Consider the following 23,702-nt stretch of genomic DNA (forward strand, 5'->3'; position numbering starts at 1 on the left):
GTGAGAACCCTGGCTCCTGCAGCTCTCCACCATTCAATTGGAGTCACCAAACTTCAGGTTCGCCTTGGTGGCCACTTAATCAGGGTATGCAGAGCTGAGAGATACAATCTCCCCTCCAAGCTTGAACAGCAGGAAAAGAGAAGGAATGCCCTGAGCAGGCACCACCCCCTTTGCCTCTGAAACCCAACAACCAGGTGAAAAGCATAACCTTCAGAGGGATGGAGGAAGGGCCCACTATCATCACAAAGTCATCATGGATTTATCCGGAACAGTCACTTGAAATAGAAGCCAGTTAGGGCCTCAGATGAATTTCTACTACCAACATGCTCTGGATGGAGTGAGATTTTCTATTTATAAGTCAACTGCTTCTTTATTTTGAAATCTTCCCTTTGATTGTATCAGGGCCTACTTATGCAATTCACTTTTTTTCTTTTTTGATGACTAATTAAACATAAGGTTGTGACTGTGACTAAGACAAAGTGCAAACATGGTAGTTACACTTCCTGTGCTGTTTCTCTCAGTCAACATTCAAAGAACAGATAGGAACTCCTGCTTCTGGCTAAGACAGAGCGACAGGGACAGGAATCCGCCCCCCCCCCCGCCCCCCCGGCCTGAAGAAGTGAAAATCCACACGAGACAATGGGCATCACACAACAAAACCCTGTGGTTCCTGAGACACAAAAGACTGCCCAGAGACAATTTTCAGGCCAGAGCACATGGAGGGGAATGCAAGAAGAATCCAGAGGAATCCCTGAGTTGGGGAGAAGGAACTGAGACTTTGGGGAGGAACAAAATGTACAGGGTGGAGCACTGAAGAAGCCAAAGCCAGACAGGAAACTCTGGAACCTGCCGAGGAACCTCCTCAAGCACTTGCTGAGGACTAGTGAAAACGCGTGTGCGGGAAGTACCCAAGGAAAAGTACCACGAGAAAGGACCACAGGGAGCACTCTCCAAACCCCACACAGGGCTGAGAACCATGCTTTGCCAGAATGGTACACCTAACACAGGTTCTCCCTGAGCAGTTGGGAAAACTTATCCCTATGCCAAATACTGCTCTCTGGCCCTACCTAACAAAGCATAAAAGGCTCAAAGTTTCCTGGTAACCTAATCATACCCTAGAGCAATGCTTGAGAAGAGTCAGAGACACACTAACATACCCAGAACCCAAAAGAAGAAAACTCATGATGCCTGGCATCCAACAAGGAGCCACAGGGCAAACAAAACAGCAGGAGGACATGACCTGCATTGAGTGGAGGGACATCAATTAAGCCAAACTGACCCCTAAGTGACACAGATGACAGATTAGCAGACAAAGACACTAATAACATCTATTATAACTCCATTTCCTATGTTTTAAGAAGGTAGAGAAAAGATTAAGCTATATCAGGAGAGACAATAAAGACAATTAAAAAGACAACAATGTCTGTGGTGAAAAATACACATCTGCAGATTTTAGACCAAAATTATCTAAAATGAAATACACAGAGAAAAAAAGACTGGGATAAAATGAACAGAGCACCCATGAGCTGTGAAAACAACCTGGAGTGCCTGGATACACGTGCACCCGAGATCCCAGCCAGGGAACACGTGTGCAAACTGTAGCTACTAGAATCTTCTCTAAAACTGATGACGTCTACAGAACTGAGAAGCTCCATGAACCTCAAACACAAGAATCAAAGAAAACTACATGAAGGCATACTGTGTGATGGTGTGCGTGTTCAGTCATGTCTGACTCTTTGTAACCCCATGGACTGTAACCCACCAGGCTCCTCTGTCCATGGGATTTTCCAGGCAAGAATACTGGAGTGGGTTGCCATTTCCTTCTCCAATTACATGATAGACTAAAATAAACAAACAAACAAAAAACCTTTAGAAGTGGGTTTCTTGCTGGACACTCACTACAAGCCAGGAGATGGTGGAGCTGTACCTTCAACAAATTCCACACGGGAGGGGAGGAGGAGGAACTATTGACCTACAATTTTATACCCAGCAAAAATACCTTCCAAAAATGAATGAGAATTTCTTACAACTGCATGCGATTCTACAACCCCCGTAAAAAGATTTTTAAAAAGTGAGGGTGAAAGAAAGACCATATCAGATATTAAAAAAACCTGAAAGATTCATCCCACACCAGCAGAAATTAGAAATGTTAAAGCCCTACAACCAGAACCCAACGGAAAATGATAACAAAAAGCCATTTAGGCCAACAGGAAGGGAAGAGGAGCACCAGAAATGAGGACTGTGCGGGTGAACTGTGCAGGCAAGCAGGCTAGACCCGGCTCCATTTACATCATTCACATTTAGTTAAATCTACAGATTATTGTCTGTGGCTATTAAAGGTGCCACGTAATATTCAGTTCCTCAATGCTGCCCCTTTTCTACTTCCTGTAAATAGAAAATATGTTTCAGTCAAAGATAGGTCTGAATTCAACAGTGCATTTGACATTAACTATACTACTAGTGCATTCTGTTCAACAAACATGTAAAAACTATCGAGGCTTTGAAAATTCTAATTCTTACGGACGGTCACATTGAGTAACTCCTATTTCCAACACTGAGTGCTGCCAAGCAAGTATTCTATGCATTTGGGTCTATCTTCTTTCTAAACTTGGAGGTAGCAAAGTATTTTATGTTAACACAGTAACTCAGAACAGAAATAAGGAAAACTTAAATTTGACAATTCAGCTATAAAAGGAAGACCCAATAAAAGCCTAGGAGAATTCTCATCATCCTGAACATATATTCATCTCCAAAACTTAAACATCACCACGTCTTCAAGTGTGTCAGGGCATCTTAGTATTAAGTACTATTAAAAATAGGAACCACCCCCAAGGGCTGTCTGGTCTATTCACATGTGACTTACACGTGAATAGACCAGACAGCACCTTCACAAACTATAGCCTGGCCCCCTCATGCCTACTCTATGTAGGCAAATACCTGGTCACACCAAGCTTTGCAGAAGAAATTCCCACTCTACCATTACAGTCCTTCCTGTGACTCAGTAACTTCAAAATAAAAAAAAAAAAAAAAAAAGAGGGACACACGCCTACACTTTTCCATCAACCCACAGATGGTGGTGATGGTGGCGCCATGGAGAAAAGACATGAATCACAATTTGCATAAGTTAAACTCTATCTCTAAACACATCTGAGAAGTCTTCAATGAGTCTGCATGTCCCCATACAGCAATTCATGTGTCATAGATGCTGATGACAGCTAGCACTGTATCTCATACACAGTCCTGATTATATACCTGGGAGCTTTTCATGAATCAACTTGTTCAGGACACAAAATCCATCATGAAGTGGTTACCATCATCACAGGTATCTCACAAATGAGGAAACCAAGGCCCAGTGACATTGCAGACCTGCCCAAGAGCACGTAACAAAGAGATGACAGAACCAGAAGAAGTCACGTGGTGTGGCTCCCGTGCATACTCTTAGACACTGAGCCACATACAAGGTTCCCATGACACGTCCCTGAAACGATCATGTAGAGGTACACCTTTCCACCACACAGACAACCCCTATCCTGATCATAAGCACTATTCCAAGTTTCTCACAGTCCATCCACACCTGACTGGCAAAATCTGTCCATTCTGGTTTCTAAAAGATATTCAGATACTTCTTCCAGGAAACACAAATGATATGATGATCAAGTGTAATGGGAGAAGCCATTTAAGGTGGCAGAGGTAAGGAGCCAGGTATGGCCACCAACAAATTCAAAAGGGGTTGATTAAATGCTGTAAGTCTCTCTAATGTTTCCATTCTAAACACTAAGAACTAATTACAGTGTATCATTTTTAAACATAATTTATCAAACTCACCTACCACAATGATCAAAATAAACAGAAAACCAACACCCAGGAACCCCCCAGTGCCAAGTCCTCCAGACCTTCAACAGCTGGGCTGCTCTGCCCATCCGACAGGCAGAGACCTTCTAGAGAGGCTGGCTTTTCCTTTCATAAAGAGGAATTTCAGATGATGACTTTTTAATAACTAAGAGATTCCTTTTATTTTTGCCTCAATACAGGAAAATAAGTCCTTTGGAACTCTACTGCTTTCTATGTGCCAAAAAACCCCCAACTTAAGTAAATCCAACGGCAGCAACTACACAGGAGCAAACATAGCTGAAGGGGCTTCCAGTAGAAAAATAACAGTGCAGACACGTGAGATGTTTTGACTAAAGACTTAAGAAACGTGCTACAAGCATCAATCAGAAAACGGAATTGCTTCAACTTGCAGGCTGGAAATTTAGGGCAAGGTCTAAACTGAGGCTGGCATAGTCTACACTTAAGATTTCCATTTTTCTTAAAGTCAAACACATAAATTCCCTTTCTTTCCCCTGCTCTAATCAAGACAAAAGGCATTATTAACTGGTGACCCTAAAAACATGTACCTAAAAAGAGCAATTAATTGTAACAAAAAATGCAAGCATTCTTATCATTCTGAAGAGAGAGGTAACGCTTTTTCCAAAACAAATACGTAAACCACGACTCTGGAATTTTAGGACTCAAGTGTTCTCCTCCAGAAAGTCTAAATGTCAATGGAGAATACAAGTGGTCCATCATAGAACATGTTCTCTGCATGCGTATTTTTGGGTATTTTAGACATGAGGTAAAAAGCAGAATCTAGTCAACAATCTGCCCGATGCTTGAAGCAACATTTCAAAATTACCGTTTAGGTAGTTACTCTGGGCTTGGGATCAGCAGACACAACATCACTTCTTTAAAAAGGTATATTATGTGTAAGAAGGTTGGCACTGAAGTCTGACAGTAATTGACAAAGCTCCAGGAACTTGGATTCCAGTTCCTATGATCTGCCTGACAAGGCAGGGCATGTACCATATAGTTTACACTGAATGTTCATGCTAAATACCAACAAGCAATCAAGAGAGCTCTTTGAAAGCCCAGAAGTAGTAAAAGTCATTTTTTATTTGCTGTGTGCCCTGCAACACCACAGGGCATTTATGCCCTAACTACACTGTCCCTTCATAAACAACACAGCTCCCTTCTGCCAGGCAGGCCACCCCACACCAGCTCTGAATGTAGCTTAACCTGTCAAACCTGAATCTATACTATATCCCTGGGTAGATTTCACTAGTAGAGTGTGATCCTAACTTCCCAAAATGCTGTCACGAATCCTTAATTCAGTAAAACAAGGTACTCAGCACGCTAATAATTAAACAGATTAGCAATGGGTTAAGTTTTCCCTAAGTTCCCGGAACAAAGTTTCTCTTTTCTGGTGCCCTGGAGAATTAAAGCTAATTGACTGATTTGCACACAGCTGCCACACAGCACTACAGTCCCGTGCAAAGAGGAAGCCGGCAGCACTACCATCTGAGAAAGGCACCCGGAGCCAGGGACAAAGGGCTCCCCGCCCCCACCCCAAGAGAATGAAGCTTGATGACCAATACCCTCTTGCTGACCAATCCCAGCAGAAGTGAAGGTGATGGCCAGCCACAAAGCTCAAGTACTGGTCACTGTCACTTCCAACCACAATCACAGAATTCTGTTCTCCAAACACAGATGAAGATGATGCTAGCTACACAACGGTCCCCCCGGCCCCACCCATGTTTGGAAACATGGATAGGATTATTACACACTCCAATATGTTTACAAATGTGATTTAAAAAAAAACAAAAACATATCCTTTAACCCCCTGCTCTTGTGATGATGCACTTTTCAAAATGGGGCAGAGTCTGTCACAGAGCATCTGAAACATAAAAGGCTTCCACTGAGACACTCAGCCAAATGTCTTTAAAAAGAGTAGCATACAAGGTCCAGTACACTGGCAGAGACAGTTCTTACACATGCTTGCTAACTGTACTAAAAACAAATCCAAGGACACCTTCTAAGATGCAGTGCTGAGGAGCAAGAGATAAAGGTGGTGGAAATTAATACAGACTCTATCCCATGAGTTTTCTAAAGGAAGACACTGCACGACAGGAAAACAAAGGCTTGCAGCTAATGGCTCTCCAATTTCAGATCCAAAGTGCAGATCTATTACAGATTTTTAAGTATCCACACATGGCTACCCTCGTCCTTTCCTGAATTTGCTGCCAAATTCAGTTCTTCATTAGACACACACGTCAAGATGGTTTCTGAAAAGTAACTATAACTCTGTATACAGAAAGGGTACACAAAGAAGTCCAGACCGGGGGTTATTTTCCTCCCCTTTTCCCATCCTCTCCAACAAACAGATTCTAAGAACAAGTAATTAATCTTGTCATCCAGGAAAACACTGAGTATGAGAACGGAAATGGAATGAAATGAAATATAAATTCTAAATGGGGGCAGGGGGGGAATCACATCGTACATGAGACACGAAATAAGGCAGATAACTAAAAAAGGATTTTTAAACACTCAATTAAAAGTGTTATTATATAACGTCACTATCATTGTCTGACCATGAAGCCACAGCTCTTGTCAAACTACCATAGCGAACTTCCTGATCAAGCTATCTTAAGCTTATTTAGGAAAGTCACTAAAAAACAACAAAAAAAATTAAAAACCTGCCGGTAAATTAATTCTATGAACCGATTTCACACCTACTTATTTGGTTAACACCAAATGGATTTTGCTTTCCTGACAAGGGGGAAATTTTTTTTCAGAAACACCACATTTAAATCTTCACATTCACACCTCTGCAGTAGTGGCAAAATACCATCTAATATACTCAAGATGACAACCAATGAAAACCAATTAAAATGAACAGCAAAGGCAGGAATTGCAAACTGGCAACTCTCTGGCCAATTTTTACAGCAGGAACTTGTTTTGTTTGGCTCATACCATTTTTTGTGTGTTTTACTCATCTTTTCTGATAATTAGTGGACAATGTTTAGAAACCAGGGTATTTGATACAAAAATCCAGAATTCTGGCTCCTCTGTGAAAAAAATCAGGAGATTGGGTGAGTGGGCCCAAGTTTGTTCCCACTTAAACTGGCACCTAGTTTGAAGTCCCTGGTTTAAGGCACGAATATGTTCAGCCTTGGGTACTAACCTTTTCCTCGACGGCCCTTCTTCAAAATCTGAAGAACTAACATCGTTGCTAGTCGAGGACACTTGGGATGCATCGTCCTTCTCATTCTCTGACTGTTCTGATGCTGGTCCTAATCCCTTAGACTGGCCATTACCAAGGAGCCCTACAGGTGAAAAAAGGGGACAAACACTTAAATACATGACACAAGGAAGCAGCACTTTACCACAGTTTAACCCTACACAGTGGCTGATGAGGGCAGACAAGAAACTCAACAGGAGAGAACCGGGAGGTGTGGATCCCCTGAGAGGGGAAGGGAGAAGCCCCACCTCATCCTACTTTTGACCTTACACAGGACTGGAATGCCTGCCAAAGAAATAACGCCAACAGTAAGCAATTCAAGCAGAAATGTGTTATCGTAATAACATACTACAGGGTTCTTTCTAAAGTACTTCAACTGGGCTTCCCAGGTGGCGCTAGTGGTAAAGAACCCGCCTGCCAAGGCAGGAGACATACGTACATCAGCATCTTTCAGGACTGGGGAAAGAAAAGTACTTCACATATTACCAATTCAAACTAGTCATCCTTCCAGGACCACATATTTACTCCAGAAAACACTAAACTCTTTTTGGGACTGCCTTCAGGAAACAGTAACTACACCCAAGAAAAAGCATCAACCGTTGCTTTGTAGCCGTCTATCGGTTCTTAACGAGAAATCTGACCGAGAAATCTGACTGGACAACTTTCTCTTCATAGCAGTCCTTCCCATCAGAGTCGCCATGTTTGAATCTGACCGTCTCAAAGAACAAAGATTCTCCACGACAGCATACGTGGTGCCATGCTGAAGAGGGGGTCTCAGAGCCCCAGGGTGTGCTTCTAGTAACCCGAGCTGGAGAAGGGCCTGCGCCAAGTGGTGTGGAGTCGCTTAGCAGCCGGGTCACACTAATGGGGAACAGCTGAATAAAAGCCTGCTCCCTCCAGAGCTCAGACATCCTTCCATCCAATCCAGGGTTCTGGACACAATTTAGTTTCTACCAATGGGAGGCTTGTACCCGCCCAAGTGTCCACAGCCACTGGCCCCCAGGTTCACTGCCTAGTCACCAGCCTCTGGGCATCAGCAGAAACGCTAACACAGGGCCTGCATTCTCACAGCCACAGGGTTGGCTTTTATATAAAGCCAAAAGGGCAGGAGCCTTTTGTTCTCCCAACACTTTCAGCAAGTTTGTAAGCATTTATGTCCCTGTATTAAATCCCTTTTTAGCTGAAGCATTTAAAGAGTGGTTCCTATTAGTCGCCATAAACACTATATCCACACACTGAGTCGGATTTTCAGGCAGAAAGCAGTATACTGCAACAAACCTGGGACCTGGCCTGCTTATGCATCTCCCCAGTTATCTGTTTTTACACCATTTCAGAGTGTGAATAACAACATAAGGTTGGAAATCTAATACAATGCAGTAAATAAAATCCCATGGCTGTCGCTTAGACTTGGGGCTCTGGGAGTCATGACTACAATATGGAAATGAAAACACAGACAACTTCCCAGAGAAAGAGAAAAATGTGGGGAGTGTGCACCGTGAGGCAAACAGGAGACATAACTGGAGGGAAATCTATGGGTCTGAGGGTTGAAGTGTGGCCAACATTTCAAAGATGAGAGCAGTGCTATTCATTAGAGTAACCACCAGTCACACGGTGCTGCTGAGCGTTTGAAATATAGCTGATGTGGGTAAGAGGATGAATGATTATTTTTATTTAACCACATTTAAAACTCACTGTAACTAACATTTTTAAAATAATTTCATATTAATTCTAAAAGTGTTCTGGACAAATTATTAGGTTACATCAAACACATTTAAATTAGTCTTACCCGCTTCTTCAAGATTTTCTAATGCAACTCTAAAAACTAACACTACATATGTGGTTGAAATAACATCTCTATGATCAGCACTGAATGAGAGCCCTGCAGAAATGCAACGGGTTGGAGTTGGTCCCCCCTCCCCGCCAGACGTGTTAACACGACCACACAACAGCCCACCCAGACAGCAGGAGGACACAAGCACACTCATACACACAGATGAGCAAACCAGCCCAGGGACAGAACATAAGCCAATGGATGAACAACCACACTGAAAAGGATGCTGAACATGAAATGAAAACTCTTATTAAGGAACCATACATGAAATTAACATTTAAGGGGCATATATCTCTAAAATAAAAGTGTATTCCTGGTTGAATTCACATTTTTCAATACTACAAAAGGACTTTAAGGAGAATAAAGCAGGAAAGGAGGAAGGAAATATAACTACTTTCTGCACACCTACCATATATATGCCAGGGCACTGGGGATAGACGCATAATCCAGCAAATCTAAATTCTAGTGGTGACAGGAGATATACCTGGGTGTGTCAGTCAGCAGTATGCAGCCCTGAACTTGCAGGGCAAGCCAGAGGGGAGGGCAGTGAAGATGAATCACTGGAGCAAGCAAACCTGCCAACGGCAAAGCGAAGAGAGCGAAGCTGGTATCTGCAATCACCTAAAAACAGAAGCCAAGGCAGTGGTGGTGCTGGTGGTGCAGGAGGAAGAGGTGGTCGTTCTGAAGCTGTGTTTGGAACACGGAGGAGACAGGAAGGAGGCGCCGCTGGGCAAAATCAGGGAACCAGCACTTGCTCTCCCCTCCGGTGCACAGCAAGGTCTCAAAGGTCTGCTGAGGGAGCAGGCAGCCCATGCATGAATGAGTGAAGGAAAGAGTAAAGCAGAGAAAAGTTCAGCTGTTCAGTGATAAGGAGAACCTCAGTAGACTGTGAAGAGCGGTAACCCCCAAGCTGGAGCGCTAGTTAAAATCACCTGGAGGTTCAAGCACAGGGCCCCCTTCAAACATGCTCTTTTAGCACCAGAAGATGCTGTCTGCTTTGGCTGCTCTGGGGACCACATTCTGAGATCCACTACTGCATGGGGAAGCAAGAGTCAGTCAGCAAGAGATCTAGTTGCTCTAAGACACTGTAAAGCTTTGGGGAAGCCTGCACTAGATCCCAGGAAACTGACTATGTTTGTACTGTCGTAACAACTCACAGTAAGGCACCCAAACCCAAAGTTCCGCTGGGGCATTCATTCTTCCACCTCTGATCATCACTTGTGAAGGGGAAGAGGGCTGCTCACAATACTTAACCACAAAGCTATGTTAAGTCTGCTAATGGTAAATATGGTTAAAAAGTAAAATAATAGGGAGGGGAAAGAAGTGTTCATATGACTCACTGGAAAAGACCCTGATGCTGGGAAAGATCTGAAGGCAAAAGGAGAAGAGGGCAGCAGAGGGTGAGACAGTCAGATAGCATCACCAACCCAATGCACATGAGTTTGAGCAAGCTCCAGGAGACAGGGAAGGACAGGGAAGCCTGGCGTGCTGCAGTCCATGGGGTCACAAACAATTGGATACGACTGAGCGAATGAACAACAACCATCTTAGAGACATCATATAGAACAAGGATTTAATGTTTCTCTTCTCAACAACAACAAAAAACCTGCCCAAGCACAAATTCAAGGAAACTGAATTATGAAATTTTACATGAAAGGGGGCAATTTTAATTGACTGTATGGGAGCTCAATGTCAGGCTGAGGAAGAGAATGCTCTGAAATGCTATGGCAAGACTAAGCTCCACTAAAAAAGAATCAGAGTACTGACTCCATTGTCCCATGCCCTCATCACACCGATATCTTGAAAGAACACCAAAGTTTCCCACATTTCAAGGATTAACAAAGTCTATCAACCGAACTAGGGGAGGGATGGGTTGTCATTCACTTTCCAGATCAGGAAAACGGGGGACACGCAAAGATGCTGCTTGCCCATTCTATGAACTGAGGGATGTCGGCTGTTTCCAGCCTTTTCAGGGGGCGAGACTGACTTGTTTTGCATATGACTGACTGTTTCAATTTGAGTACCCCAGCCTGTACATCAGCACCGAGAAAGTGTTCATTTATTTTCAGTGCGACAGTCTATATGGTTGGATAAACTTGGGCTTTTTCTTCTCTGCACACCCCCACCCTTCACGTCTCCAGTGCGCCGGCTACCCTATTTCATTTTGAAGGTTTTCATCCAAGTCGTACCACCTGCCAATCCAGGAGAGCCAGGTCAGCAAGACGGATCCCGACGCCATGGGGCAGAAGAGCCATTACGAGAACATCAGGCAAGCCAGTGCGGGCTGCCTCTCCTCTCCCCAACGGAACAAAGCCCTGCCACCAATTTTTACAATGATTTTTAGTCCATGAGAAAGAATCAAACAGCATCCCCTCCTTCAAACACACAAACTGGCTTTATTTTTCCAAACCCCTCCCCTCATCAACACAAACCTTTGTGGGGAGAGAAGCTTAAACAGAGAAGCAGAAAGGCCCACACATTCTGCACCGCCCCCAACTCGGGCATTCGTTCCCCTCTATTAATATTCAGCAGGTTGAACTTAAATTAAACCACGTCTATTGTCTTTCACAAAAGCAATAAATATGAGCTGAAAATTCCAAGTCACTGCGGTAAAGGCGGCTTGGGCACTGCCTCCAGCCTCGGCAAGTCACCATCAGCTGACAGGGCGGCGAGTCAGAGGCCACCCCGAGGGCAGTGCCCGTGCTCAGGAGCTGAGAGCCCAGAGGAAACAGAATTCAGCAGCTCTGCACCCCACCTCCCACGTGAGCCAGCAACGAAAAGGCTTTCAAGGCAATATACCCGAACGGGTCCTTGCTAAGCCTGGAACAGCAGCAGCAAAGAGGAAGGGGGCTTCCGTGCTGGGGGCTGCCCGTGCGTGTGCGTGAACTTCTGCCTCTGGCTGTAACATAAAGGGGGCTAGGACATTTGAAATATAAATGAGGCCAAAGATTCCTTCAGCTAAGCGGCGATGAGAGCTACAGATTTCAGAACAGAAACATACACAGAGAAGGAAATTCTGTCCCAGACTCTGAAAGGGGGGATGAGCCTGGGTGGTGCTTCTAATTTTATGATGTTTTAGACACAAAGAAGTTTTCCCAGTCATCATGTTAGCTACCATACAGGACGAAATACACAATGGAAGAAAAATCTAACGCCTCTCGTTTCACAAAAGCAAGGCCTAGAGAAGGGTTAAAGAGAAAGAAAAACAAGGAGACCTTTGAAGCTGTTCCCGAGCTTCCAAAACATCTGGAGCACACCAAACGTATTAGCATATTAGGGAGAGTCAGTGTATTCGGCTTTGTTGTAGAAGAGATGCACAAAAGGTAATTCTGTATTATGGAGCCAATGCCCGTCTGTCACCCTGTCACTGCGAGACAAGGTATCACATTACATATTAAACAGTCAAGCATCCAAAGAGAGCTTTCATTTGCAGCAGCAGCAGCAGCAGCAGCGCGTGTGTGTGTGTCTGTTGAGGGAGGGGGCTGGCAAGACATAAAAGCAGCCCCCTTGGCCGAGGTAGGACCTTCTCTGAGGTACTTAGAATGTCTGTTTTGCTGCCATGATTAGTGGAAAATAAAGCCTATTTTCACTCAAATTTTGAAAGAAAAATTAGATTGTTTGCGTTGTACATGTGGATGCCGGGGAAAACCTGGCTGGGGCCAGCTTCACGGAGTCAACATGAAAATGTAGTTTAAACCCAACTGTATACACTCAGGTCAACAGCTGAGCCTTGGACTGATCCTGGGGTCCCGGGAAGGGGGTGAGCAGGGCAGAGGGATCTGCAAAGCGAAGCCCAGGCTGGTCCACTGACACCCTCTCCGCCACAACACACCAAGGTGGCTGAGAACAAACCACAGTCTTGAGGCATGGTGTCACTGCCACACTTGTGGGCAACAAAGCACGGATGAGTGGGTTTACTCCTTCAGCTCATGGAGGACACGCAGCTCTTTCCCTCAGGAGGATGGCCCCCGACAGGCCAGGGCGCCCCTTTGTCTGCTCTCAGATCAGCAATGACGATTCCCCACTCCAGCCAGGAAAACACAGCCCCAGCAGCCCCTCAAAAGAGCCCCCAAGAGGCAAGTGCACCCAGAAAGTAGAGAGAGCGTGTTATGGATGGAAGGATGGATAGATAAATACAAGAGACAGACAGATGGACAAATAAGATGGATGGATAGGCAGGCAAGCACATAGACCGACAGGCAGAGAGGCAGGCAGGTTACAGAATCCCCCGGAACCCTTCACAGCCAGACTTCTTCTCCACAAAACCTTCCTGGACATCTTTGCAGAAAGGATGTTCGTTCAAAACCCGACAGTGATAATGTCACAGAAAAGTTGGGCCACTGGGCAGGCAAGGAAAATATCTGACCCTCATCCTTTTCTCCTCTTTTCAGAATCAAGCAAATGACTAAATCTGAGAGACGTGAACAGGAAGAGAGACAAACAGAAACCCTAGCCCAGGAGGCAGCTCCTCACCTCAAGGTACAGAGGGAACAAGCCCGCAGACAGGTCGTAAGTACACACAGGAAGGTGGACCAGATCCCTGCTCTGACTAAACCCCAAACCGGTCAGCACCACCAGGAGACAAAAGACCTCTCCTTCCCACGTCCCGACAGGAGTCCCAGAAGAGGCTCCAGCAAGGACCAGAATGCCACAGCGGAACTTCACTGGACACAGAAGTGCCTCCACCGGCAGGGCCCAAAATCTCCAGGAAAGGTGTCTGAATGGTCCCAGAAGCTACTGAGGCTCTGGTGACGACGCCAGTAAGCAGGGCCCTGTGTGCCAGCGCCACTCCTCCACTTCTTTAGGGCAAAGGCTCTTCTCCCTACACTCCCATCCTCCCATCCTTCACCCTTCAAATGATTCCCACAACAATCAGAACAGGTACCGTGTCTCGAGTACAAATGATTACTGAAATACAAGCATTCACACTGCTCTATGACGAGAAGCTCTACCTGCGTCCAGTCGCCCTCAGCCTCCTACCTCAGGGTCATTCCTTCTCTTGGTCCCTGTCCCCATCCCGAGACCTCGCTGTGTTTACACTGGAAAACCAGTCAACCTAGTTGTAACTGTCCATCAAAAGCACAAATCCTTGGAATCCCCTAAAACATGAAACTCAGGTCTCTTGTCAGCTAAGTAAGGGGTGTGCTGGACAAGTGGCCCAGTGCTGAGCGTCCGAGAGGTCGAAGATTGCCTTCCACATTCAAAAGAAGTGATTAAAGACAGTGTTGGGCTTAGGCTGGTGTGGAAAATGAGCTGCAGAACAATGGACCACTGCAGAGCCTGGGAACTTAAGAGGCAGACACAGCGGAAGGGAACCCAGCGCATTTTTATCAAAATTCTTTAGATAAACAAGACCAGCATGTCCAAAGTCTTCTGTTCCGATAAGGTGACATGCCAAAATCTCGTTTTATAAATCCTGTAATTTGCACTTCTCAAAGGGAGATTTTCCATAAGCAGAGCATGTTCCCAGATAGTGACATTCTACCTATAATTAAAACATGTCTGTGTGTGTTTGTGTATTTGGAGAGAGAGAATAGGAAAGCTTCATATAGTCATTACATTTACCCCACAAAATATAGTCACCCAAAGAAACCAGTTCTCCAATATTAACAAGTCTCTACAAAGTTAAACAAAGCTGGCTTTAACACAAATCAACAAATCCCATAAAGTTATTAGCTTACAGGAACAACTTCAAAACACTTAAGTGTCCTGACAACTTAATTCAGAAAGGTAAACAGCCACATCCTCACCCCAAACATCTCTGGCAGTCTTTATTCCCTAAGCCCATAAAACAGACCTCATGCAAGTCCTAAACTCTTTGTTATAAGCTTTCCAGTGCGCTCATACCTCGCTACATACAGATAAGTCAACTGCACACCCACTTCTCAGATGAATATAACAAAGGATTAAGTGGGATATTCAAAGTCCAAAAGAAAAACAACATCTGCAGACAGCAAGCCAGCTCAGAGAGGCCTACTGCCTCCTGGAGCTGCCTTCTTTCCGGGGTTGAAATGTAATGGAAACAGTACAGAAAGCAGAACTCCAATAACAAGGCAAAGACGTGAGGCACCTAAAATTGACGGCTGCTAACATTCACCTGTGTTTACACTTATGCAGACGTGTGAATGCACGAAATGTGGGAGCAGAACCGAGAGCTCTCAAAGTTTAAGCTGTAGGGTCTAACCTAGAGTCACTGAGTCTCTGTTTATGTGCCTCAGTTTCCTCCATTTTTCAAGGAAAAGAGGACAAGAGGCAGAGAAAGAAAGTATGAAGGGAAATGAGAACCATGCATACTGTTTATAAAGGAGACCAAAGCTATGGCAGAGGATGAACTAATTTATAATCAAACATCTATTTTTAAATGCTGGGAAATGATTAGAGCAACTAGCAATAAAATAAAGGGGGCCAGCCATCACTGGATGGCAATTCAGTCCCCAGAGAAAGGTCGAGATCCATACAAGCCTGACTAAAACTGCAGATTTGGCCAAAATGGTCAACAGAGCTCAATGCTTTAAGAGCGACATGAATTCTCTCTTGTAAATTTCCACAGTGCCTTTGCAGGAGCCACCACTGCCCCCAGGGAGGATACCAAAGCCGAAAGAATAGTAATATTAAGCAAATCACAACACTTTTTTTTTTTAAACATACTCTCATATATATACAGCACCTTGCCATCCATAATGGATTTAATCAGGACCCCAGCAGGGAAACCCACAAAAGGCCTATTTCTCCAACAAAAGCCACAGCAGCCTGAAACAAATCTAGAGCGATTTGGTTTTTTATTTTATTCATAGGAACAGACCTTCTATCCCAGGTTCCTCAAGATAAGCCACCAAAAACTGCACCTGACAGACCCGTGGAGCAGCCATCCTCAGAGCCGGATCATTGCAGAGAGACAGAGAGGAAGGAGGACAGAGGACGGGAGGGAGGGGGAGGGCGCGCGCGAGGCAGGCTCGGAGCGCTTGTCAACAATCCTCCCCTGCACGTAAGGCGGGCGCCTGCGGATTCCGCCAGTGCAGATTCCGCGCGGCCGGGGGGAGGGGAGGCGCCGCGAGGGAAGGTTATTTATGTGGCTGCGAGAGACTCTAACACCACAGAGGAGGGGTCTGGGGCTTCCCCCCCACCCCTTCCTGATGAATTAGAATGAGAAAAAGGAAAGGCTCAAATAGCTTTTCACCCTGTAATTTCCTCAACCTGCAATGCAGACAAATCCTTATTTTTAGGATCTCTAAGATGGTGTGAGGCGGAATGGGGGTGGGGGGGGGATGGAGGGGGCGGGTGGACCCATTGGATGGGAGCAGTTTAACTGTCCACCCTTCTCTGTGCCCAGAGTCAGACTGCTCTCCCCTCCTCGCCCCCGCCCCACCACCCCTCCTCGCTCACACGCTTCCCCCTCCCCAGCCCAGCCGCGGGGTCCTAGCATATTTTCAATGGCATCCTTTTTTTAATATCATAATCTGTGTCATTCAGCACTTGCTTTTTATTTATTTTTATTTGTTTTTTTGGCTGGGAAGCCTGGGCAGCTCTCCAGACAGACTGCAGAAATCTCTTCCCACAAGCTCCTCCTCCTCCATCCCGCGCGCCCCCTCCCTCCCATCCTGCTGCCCCGGTGCTCCATCACTTCAGTGATGACCGCATGGGCCACGGCTGCCCTCCCCGCCCCCAGCGCCTGGACACCCCGCCCCCAGGCACATAAATTCATCTAATCTAATAAAACAGAAGCTGTTTTCCCTCATTGTTCCTTGAGGATCTTTCACAAAACGGGCTCTGTGGCCTGGCAGCTGCCGAGAGGGGTGAAAAAGGCAGGATTCCAGCAGGGCTGGCCAGCTCCCTGGCCCCAGATAACTGCAGCTCGCATCTCCTTCCCTATGTCATAAGCTGTTTGATTGTTAAAGTCAAAGCTTTTGAAGCTTTTGAACTTCAGCTGGCAATTATCACGTCCAAAGCACATGCTCTGAACACCAGCCCACATTCTCCTCGTTATGCCTCTCCAGAGGGGAAGAAGATGGTCGACACCCTCAGAGAGGCCACATGGCACTGAAGGCTTCACCAGCAGGCTCACCCAGGGAGCTGGGGAAGGAATGCCCTTACTCCTTCCTACTCTCAGCTTGTGGCTGCTGTTAACTATTGACTGAGACCCTTCTGGGCTTTACATACATAGGTCAAGTTATTCAGTCTTCAAAAAACCCTAGAAGCAGATCTGTCCTGGTGGCAGGGCCAGTGACTATGCATTTTGTCCGCTCTGTTTCATAAATGACCACAGCATCTCGACCTGCCTCACTTTCAAACAAAAAACGTCAGGAGGCAGGTGATGGTCGGCCCAAACCTCTACTCAATTTCCACCACTTTAAAACCAAAATTACAGGCAACGCCTTTAGAGATAATCTAGTACAATCCCCCACTTTACAGATATGTCAACTGAAGCTTCTGCAGGTCTGGTTCTTAACCAAAAGCACAGTGACTAAATCCTCAACAAGCAGAAGGCCATCCAAGAACCTGGGGTTTCTGGGGCCAGGGGCAAGCTAACACACCAGAACAACCTCGTGACAAACTCCCTGTAGGATAGAGGGCTGGAAAAGCCTCTGCAACCATTACACGCCCAGTGTGAGCCCAGAACAGACCCTCATTCAGCTCTCTCCAGTGCAATCTATTCCTATTATGCTGAACAACTGTTTGGCGTGTATCCCACTGCAGCATAAGTCATACACAGTCCATTAAAGGACATTTAAGGGGTGACTGTTTGGCTCGTCCCTCTTCTTTGTATGGGGACTTGTCTTAGTGGCCTTCCCTGATCAAAAGCACCCAAAAGGGAGAACTGCAAAGGAGATATGAGGCAGGTATTGATTTGGATATTATGGAAATTTTGAAAAAATGTTAGTAAGAAAGTACAAACCACAAGACATAACCAATCAGTCAGAAATGAAGCTTGAGGGTCATGAATGGATAATGGTTACGCTTAACACCCCAACTCTGACCACTCAGACACAGCCCCTGTGGGTATGTAAGGGCTCGCTGCTCTTTACCTATCTCTAGTCTCCCAGGCTTCCTCTTCCAATCAACTGAAAAAGTAACAAGGTATTTAAAGTCAAAAAGATAAGGCAACCCACTCTGGTATTCTTGCCTGGAGAATTCCATGGACAGAGGAGCCTGGCTGGCTACCATGGGGTCGCAAAGAGTGGGACATGACTGAGAGACTTAACACTTTCACTTTAACAGGATGTTGGGCCCCAGACTGCTCTTACTTCTAAAAGCATAGCAGCATCTGATGATGCACTTTTTGTTGTTGTGTCTGACTCTTTGTGACTCCATGGAATGCACCATGCTGGGCTCCTCTGTCCTCCACTCTCTCCCAGAATTTGCTCAAATTCATCAGACTATACACTAGGGATTTATTCCCTAAAAGACGTGCTTAGCCAGCCCTGTGTATCCACTCTGGCCTGTGCTCTGCTGCTGGGTCGGGAACAGGACCTGGGAAAACTCCTGGCTGTAAACTTCAGTAGGTTTTGGACTGTTCGGCTAAAACATGGTCTTACCAGAGGAAAGCTATCTTCAGCACCGGACAGACTAGAAGGACCAGCATCCTCCAGGAGATACACAAGAACACTGAGAGCGAATTTCAGCTTCACAGCAGCATCACAACTTTCAGTACTGAAATTCTGTTAAGAGGGGAGGGTAGAAAGGGAGACTGGCAATGACTGTTTCTTTATTCAAAGTATGATTGACAGCATCACCAGCTAAGCTGCAACATTCAAAGATCAGAGGAAGTCTCAATTCTTAAATGAAGACAAGACTCCCCTCAATACTGGCAACTCTGTCGAGACCCCTTTTCTGCAACTTGGATAAAATAGAGAAAATCTGCAAACTCAATCACTAAAATAGTCTCTATTGTGCTTCCCCCTACCTTATTAAAGTTACAGCACAAATATGCATGCCTAAATAGTATATTATTTTTCTGGGCACAATTACTAGCTTCACAAAAAGGCTATCATACCATGTTAAGCCCAAGAAGATTTTTCTTCCAGCTGAACATTAGGTTACTAAGTAAGATCCCACCATGATTCTGTTTATCTTCTGTCCTGTCATTTTCACCATGATTTATCACACTCTATTGTATGGTGTGTGTGTGTGTGCTCACTCAGTCGTGTCTGACTCTTTGTGACCCCATGGAACCTATAGCCCACCAGGTTCCTCTGTCCATGAGATTTCCCAGGCAAGGATACTGGAGCGAGCTGCCATTTCCTCCTCCAGGGATCAAAGCTGCATCTCTTGCATTGGCAGGCAGGTTCTCTACCACCATGCCACCTGGGTAGCCCCATTGTATGGATATTCCACAATTTATTTTGATTCTCTTGTTCATTTAAAGTGTTGCTGATCTGTTGCTATCATGAACCACGCTGCAAACATCCTTCTACTTGTCCCCCACCAAGCAAGTGCTACGGTTCCTCTGAGATACACAACTAAGAGTAAAAATTACTACAAATTCTTGGGTACACAAATATTCAAATTTATACGTTAACAGCAAACTGGTTTCCAAAGTCAGTTTTTTGCTTGTGTACCAGCAATGTATCACTGAACTTCCAATTGTTTAAATATGAAGACCTCTTATTACTCAAGACTCCAGAGTACTAGTCACTTCAATTGCTACTTTAGAAGAGATCAGAATTTCAGAAAGGATGTCCTATCTGAAGAAATGCTCTGCAGCCGGCCAGGTACAAGGCTGCCCTCCACCCGATTATCGCCTCAATGCCAGGACATCTGAGGTCTCAGAATTAAAGACCCACCTACGTGCACAACCAAAATGAGCTGGGCCAACTCCAGCAGCCCACCAGCTGCACTCAGCATTTTAAAAAATACACAGCTGAAGCAAACCCCAAATCTTGGAGGTGGACAAAATTGGAAAGAACAATTCATTTGCTGCCTTAATCAAATTTGGATATCTAATAATACCCTGTGCTAATTAAGAGAACCTGCTGCCTCAGAAGCATTAAGACCTTCTTTTATTCATGTATCCAATCAAGGAAGTCAGCCGATATTGAGGGCTGGGACCCACCTCAAACAGGAAAGACAAGCCTGTCACAGCTGGAGCAAGCCCTGGGGTGCTCCCTACCACCCATGACCGACCTCCAAAAGCGCTCCAGTTCCCTACCTATCTAAGCTACGGCACATGACGGGGGCACCTTACTGCCTGGGTTATGTGCTATGAACAGCAATTTACCAAAAATACTTAAACAGGAAGGCAGGGTAGAGTGGGTTTCCCTGTGAGAGGACGGCATAATAAAGGTGGCGGTGTCCATGAAGTCTAGGAAATAAGAGGGTTTTAATGAGCGCATTGCATTAGCCATGTGTCCAAAGATATTTCTCTGTTAGCTGAGCTGACTTACACAGTATGGATCATATCACCTAAATTATAATAATTTTTAAAAAGCCAATACAGAAAAATGATCCACTGTGCCAATATCTGACTTTCAAAAATACTATTGAAGTGTGGGCACTTTGCAGCAGTCATTATGTTAATAATAAACATTACTTGTTAAAATTGTATTTAAATCAAAGTTAAGACACTGGCAGTATACCAACCAGAATTAAGTACATACGGAGTCTGACTTGGACCCCTTCCAAGAGGGTTTGCTAATTCCTGAAGCACCAACAGCGCTCAGCTGTGTAATGCATGTGGCTGGCCCTACAGCCAACGTGACTTCAAGGCCACAATGTACAATTATAAAATAATACCAATAATTACAAGAACACAGGAGAACTGGGTTGGATGACTGTATATTAACTAGTGAAGCAAACTTGGTCGCAATGGATTTAGTCACTAATACCACTGAAATGCGACTACAATTAAACCAGGAGGTTCAAATTGATAAGCTATCAGAAAAAATGTTCCATCAGACTTTTTAAATTAAAAAAAAAAAAAAAAAGGTTTATTTGGGCATCTAAACCACTAAAAACCTTACTGATTCACAGCACATATATCGTAATTTGGACAAGGTTGCTTGGTTCTAATCTTAGTTTTACTTCCCATTAACCCTAACTCTCCTTAAGCTCTCACGAAAGCTCTCTGTGCCTCACTTTGCTTACCTGTTAAATGGCCATAAGGACAACAGTGGTTTAAGATGTTAAGTACCAATGGCACATGATGAGTGCTTTATGAAAGGCTACCTACATGCCTTAATAAGGGGTTCCATGGTGGCTCAGATGGTCAAGAATCTGCGTGCAATGCAACAGACCTGAGTTCAATCTGAAGGGAATGGCTATCCACTTCAGTATTTCTGCCTGGAGAATCTCATAGATAGAGGAGCCTGCTGGGCTACAGTCCATGGGGTCACAAAGAATCAGATGTGACAGAGTGACTTTCACTTAATAAAACTTTGGTGCTAGTGAAATACAATTTTTGTGGGTAATATTTACTTTTAATTATTTGACTGTAAAAAGAAACAGAAGATACATATATATGTAAGCTTTTAATATTTTTAAACTTATTTTGCTTCATTGCATCATGCAGGATCTTTAACTGTGGTGGAAGAACTTAGTTGTTCTGCAGTATGTAGGATCTTAGTTCCCCAACCAGGGATTGAACCAGTGTCTCCTGCATTGCAAGGCGGATCCCTAACCACTGGGCTACCAGCGAAGTCCCTAATGTGTTTTTTTTTTAATGATTCAGATAATGGATTTGAAAAGGTAGACAGAGAAATGATGCAAAGTTAAAGATTATCAAAACTATGATTTTGAAAATTAATCACCGTAGTATTAAGTAGAATTCAATGAGAATCACAACATGGCCACTTTACCTCAAGAATAAAGAGTAACAGAAAGCGCTGTTTGAACAGCACTGAGACCAAGAAGAGGCAGATCACAACACTGACAAAGCCCACAGCCTCACACACCGCAAGTATGGCAACATACTGATAAAGGGATGACAATTTTTATATTAGCGATTTCACTTCTAGGAAGTAGTACGAAGAAATTAAACAGAAACAAGAATTTTTGTGCAAGGATTTCAATGTAGTTCATCTTTATTATTTTGTTGCTTCTTTTACTGGTTTAAATTCTTTTTTTTTTTTTTTTAAACGAAACAAAGTTTTCCTCTATCAGCTTTCTAAACCATGACTGGCTATCAGTGCTTTGGTTTTCAAACCTGGCAACATGGACAACCCATGATGGTCCATGAAGGCAATGGAGTAGCTGGCTTGGGGGAGTCACGCGCGGCCAACGACATGCTCTCATCACTCCCTGCACTCCCAAGCCTCAGTACCTTTGCACATACCATTCCTTCTTTTGCGGTAGTCTCTCCTCCGTCTGCCCAGGAAGTTCCTGCAGCCCCTCCTGCTCAGCCTTTGCTGACAGTGTCACCAGCTCTACAGGTGCTATTCAATGTCATACCTGATTGTCAGGTTCCTGACCAAGAGGATTTAGTCTTGCTCATTGTAATAACCCTCAAAATCTAGCATAAGCCTAGAGAAGTGGCTCAGGACGAATGAATCCTGTCGAAAACATAAGGTGCTTCTTTTGAGGCCATCTCAGGGTCTTTATAAGCCTGAAGCACTCTTTGTTACCTCAGGGGGCCACATTCTACATCTTACCAAGCTTTCAAAGGCACCCTCCGCTTTTCTTCCTAGAGAGGAAAATATGTCAAATACTTATCTCTCTGTGTTTAAAAAGTATTTTGCCAGGAATGCCTCGTGAGATTTACAATACACTTGATTTGCTGGCATTCATGAATCAAAATTAAAGAATTTTCAAGAATTAACTTCAGGTTTTCAGGTGAAATTAAATTACAGCTTTCAAAAATTTAACAGTAACCTTCACATTATGTTTTATACATATTTAACCTTTTAATGATTTTTTAAAAGAAATGGAGACAATAATTTATTTACACCTGTAAAGTTGTTCTGTGTATTCCTCAAAGTATTTATCTTTTATACTCTAATTTTGATAAACTCGGTTTGTGACTAATAATTTTAAGTAAAAACCACAACTGTAATCCTTCTCTTTTTTATAAGGTGAAATTACATCAATCACTATTAACAGTTTTCTTATATTCTTCATGGTATTTTCCTTAAAGGTATCATGTATCATACTAAAGACTAATGCTCAATATGGAACACGACTGTATTAAATATTACACAAGATTTTTAAAAATCACATTTTCAAACACTTAGGAACATGAGGAAAGAAAGTGTAACTTAAACTGTAGAGATTCCATTGCATACAGAAAACAATTTTAAACAAGTTGTGTTTAAAAAATATAAATGTCCAGAAAGCAGACCAGAGAAAATAAAACAAACTAGTAACAAAAAGCAGGATTCTCCCCAGAGGTAATCTTCATAAATTTCTGAAATTTCCAGAGTCAAAATCAATTTCTTTAAATACAAAAGCAAAAGGAAATCTTAAGTTATTTAAATGGTATCGCAAGAAAAATAGGACTGCTGCCACCACAGACGCAGCACCCAACCACAAGACAAGTTGATTAATGAAACAGGCAGCTACTTTAGACATTACTTACGCGATGCTAACAGAAAACCTAGATTAAGAGGCACATAAGAACAAGAAAGGGGTTTTGGAGCCAGTGATAGACCTGCTGTATTGAAGTCAAGGACAATACAAATTTTGTGACATTAATACCATGGGCAAGGGTCTCCTGAAGCTGCCCAAAACACTAAGAGGCATCTGAAACAAGTATTACTATCATTTCACTTTGCTGGGAGTGTTTCTGAAATTGAGGACACGGGGTATGTAAAAGGACTTTCAGCCAAAAACAACAACAGGAGCAGGAAGACAGAAGAAATTCACTCCTTCGCTCACCCTCTCTCC

At 44.1% G+C, this 23,702-nt stretch overlaps 1 protein-coding gene across 6 annotated transcripts in view; it reads right to left on the reverse strand.

The window, feature by feature from the left end:
• The window catches only part of JARID2 (jumonji and AT-rich interaction domain containing 2), a 230,034-nt gene that overhangs the window by 84,028 nt on the left and 122,304 nt on the right, over window positions 1-23,702 (reverse strand). For 4 of the 6 annotated variants that reach the window (XM_061398816.1, XM_061398813.1, XM_061398815.1 and 1 more), the window contains exon 4: window positions 7,001-7,142. The exons of 1 other annotated variant lie outside the window; for it this stretch is intronic. In XM_061398816.1, the coding sequence (XP_061254800.1) occupies window positions 7,001-7,142 (142 nt within the window). Of the gene's footprint in view, window positions 1-7,000; window positions 7,143-15,690; window positions 16,116-23,702 lie in introns of those variants that run through there. One more of the 6 variants, XM_061398817.1, reaches the window with a different exon arrangement.

The sequence above is a fragment of the Bos javanicus genome, chromosome 23 (genome assembly GCF_032452875.1).
Source record: "Bos javanicus breed banteng chromosome 23, ARS-OSU_banteng_1.0, whole genome shotgun sequence".
NCBI classification, from domain to species: Eukaryota; Metazoa; Chordata; class Mammalia; order Artiodactyla; family Bovidae; genus Bos; species Bos javanicus.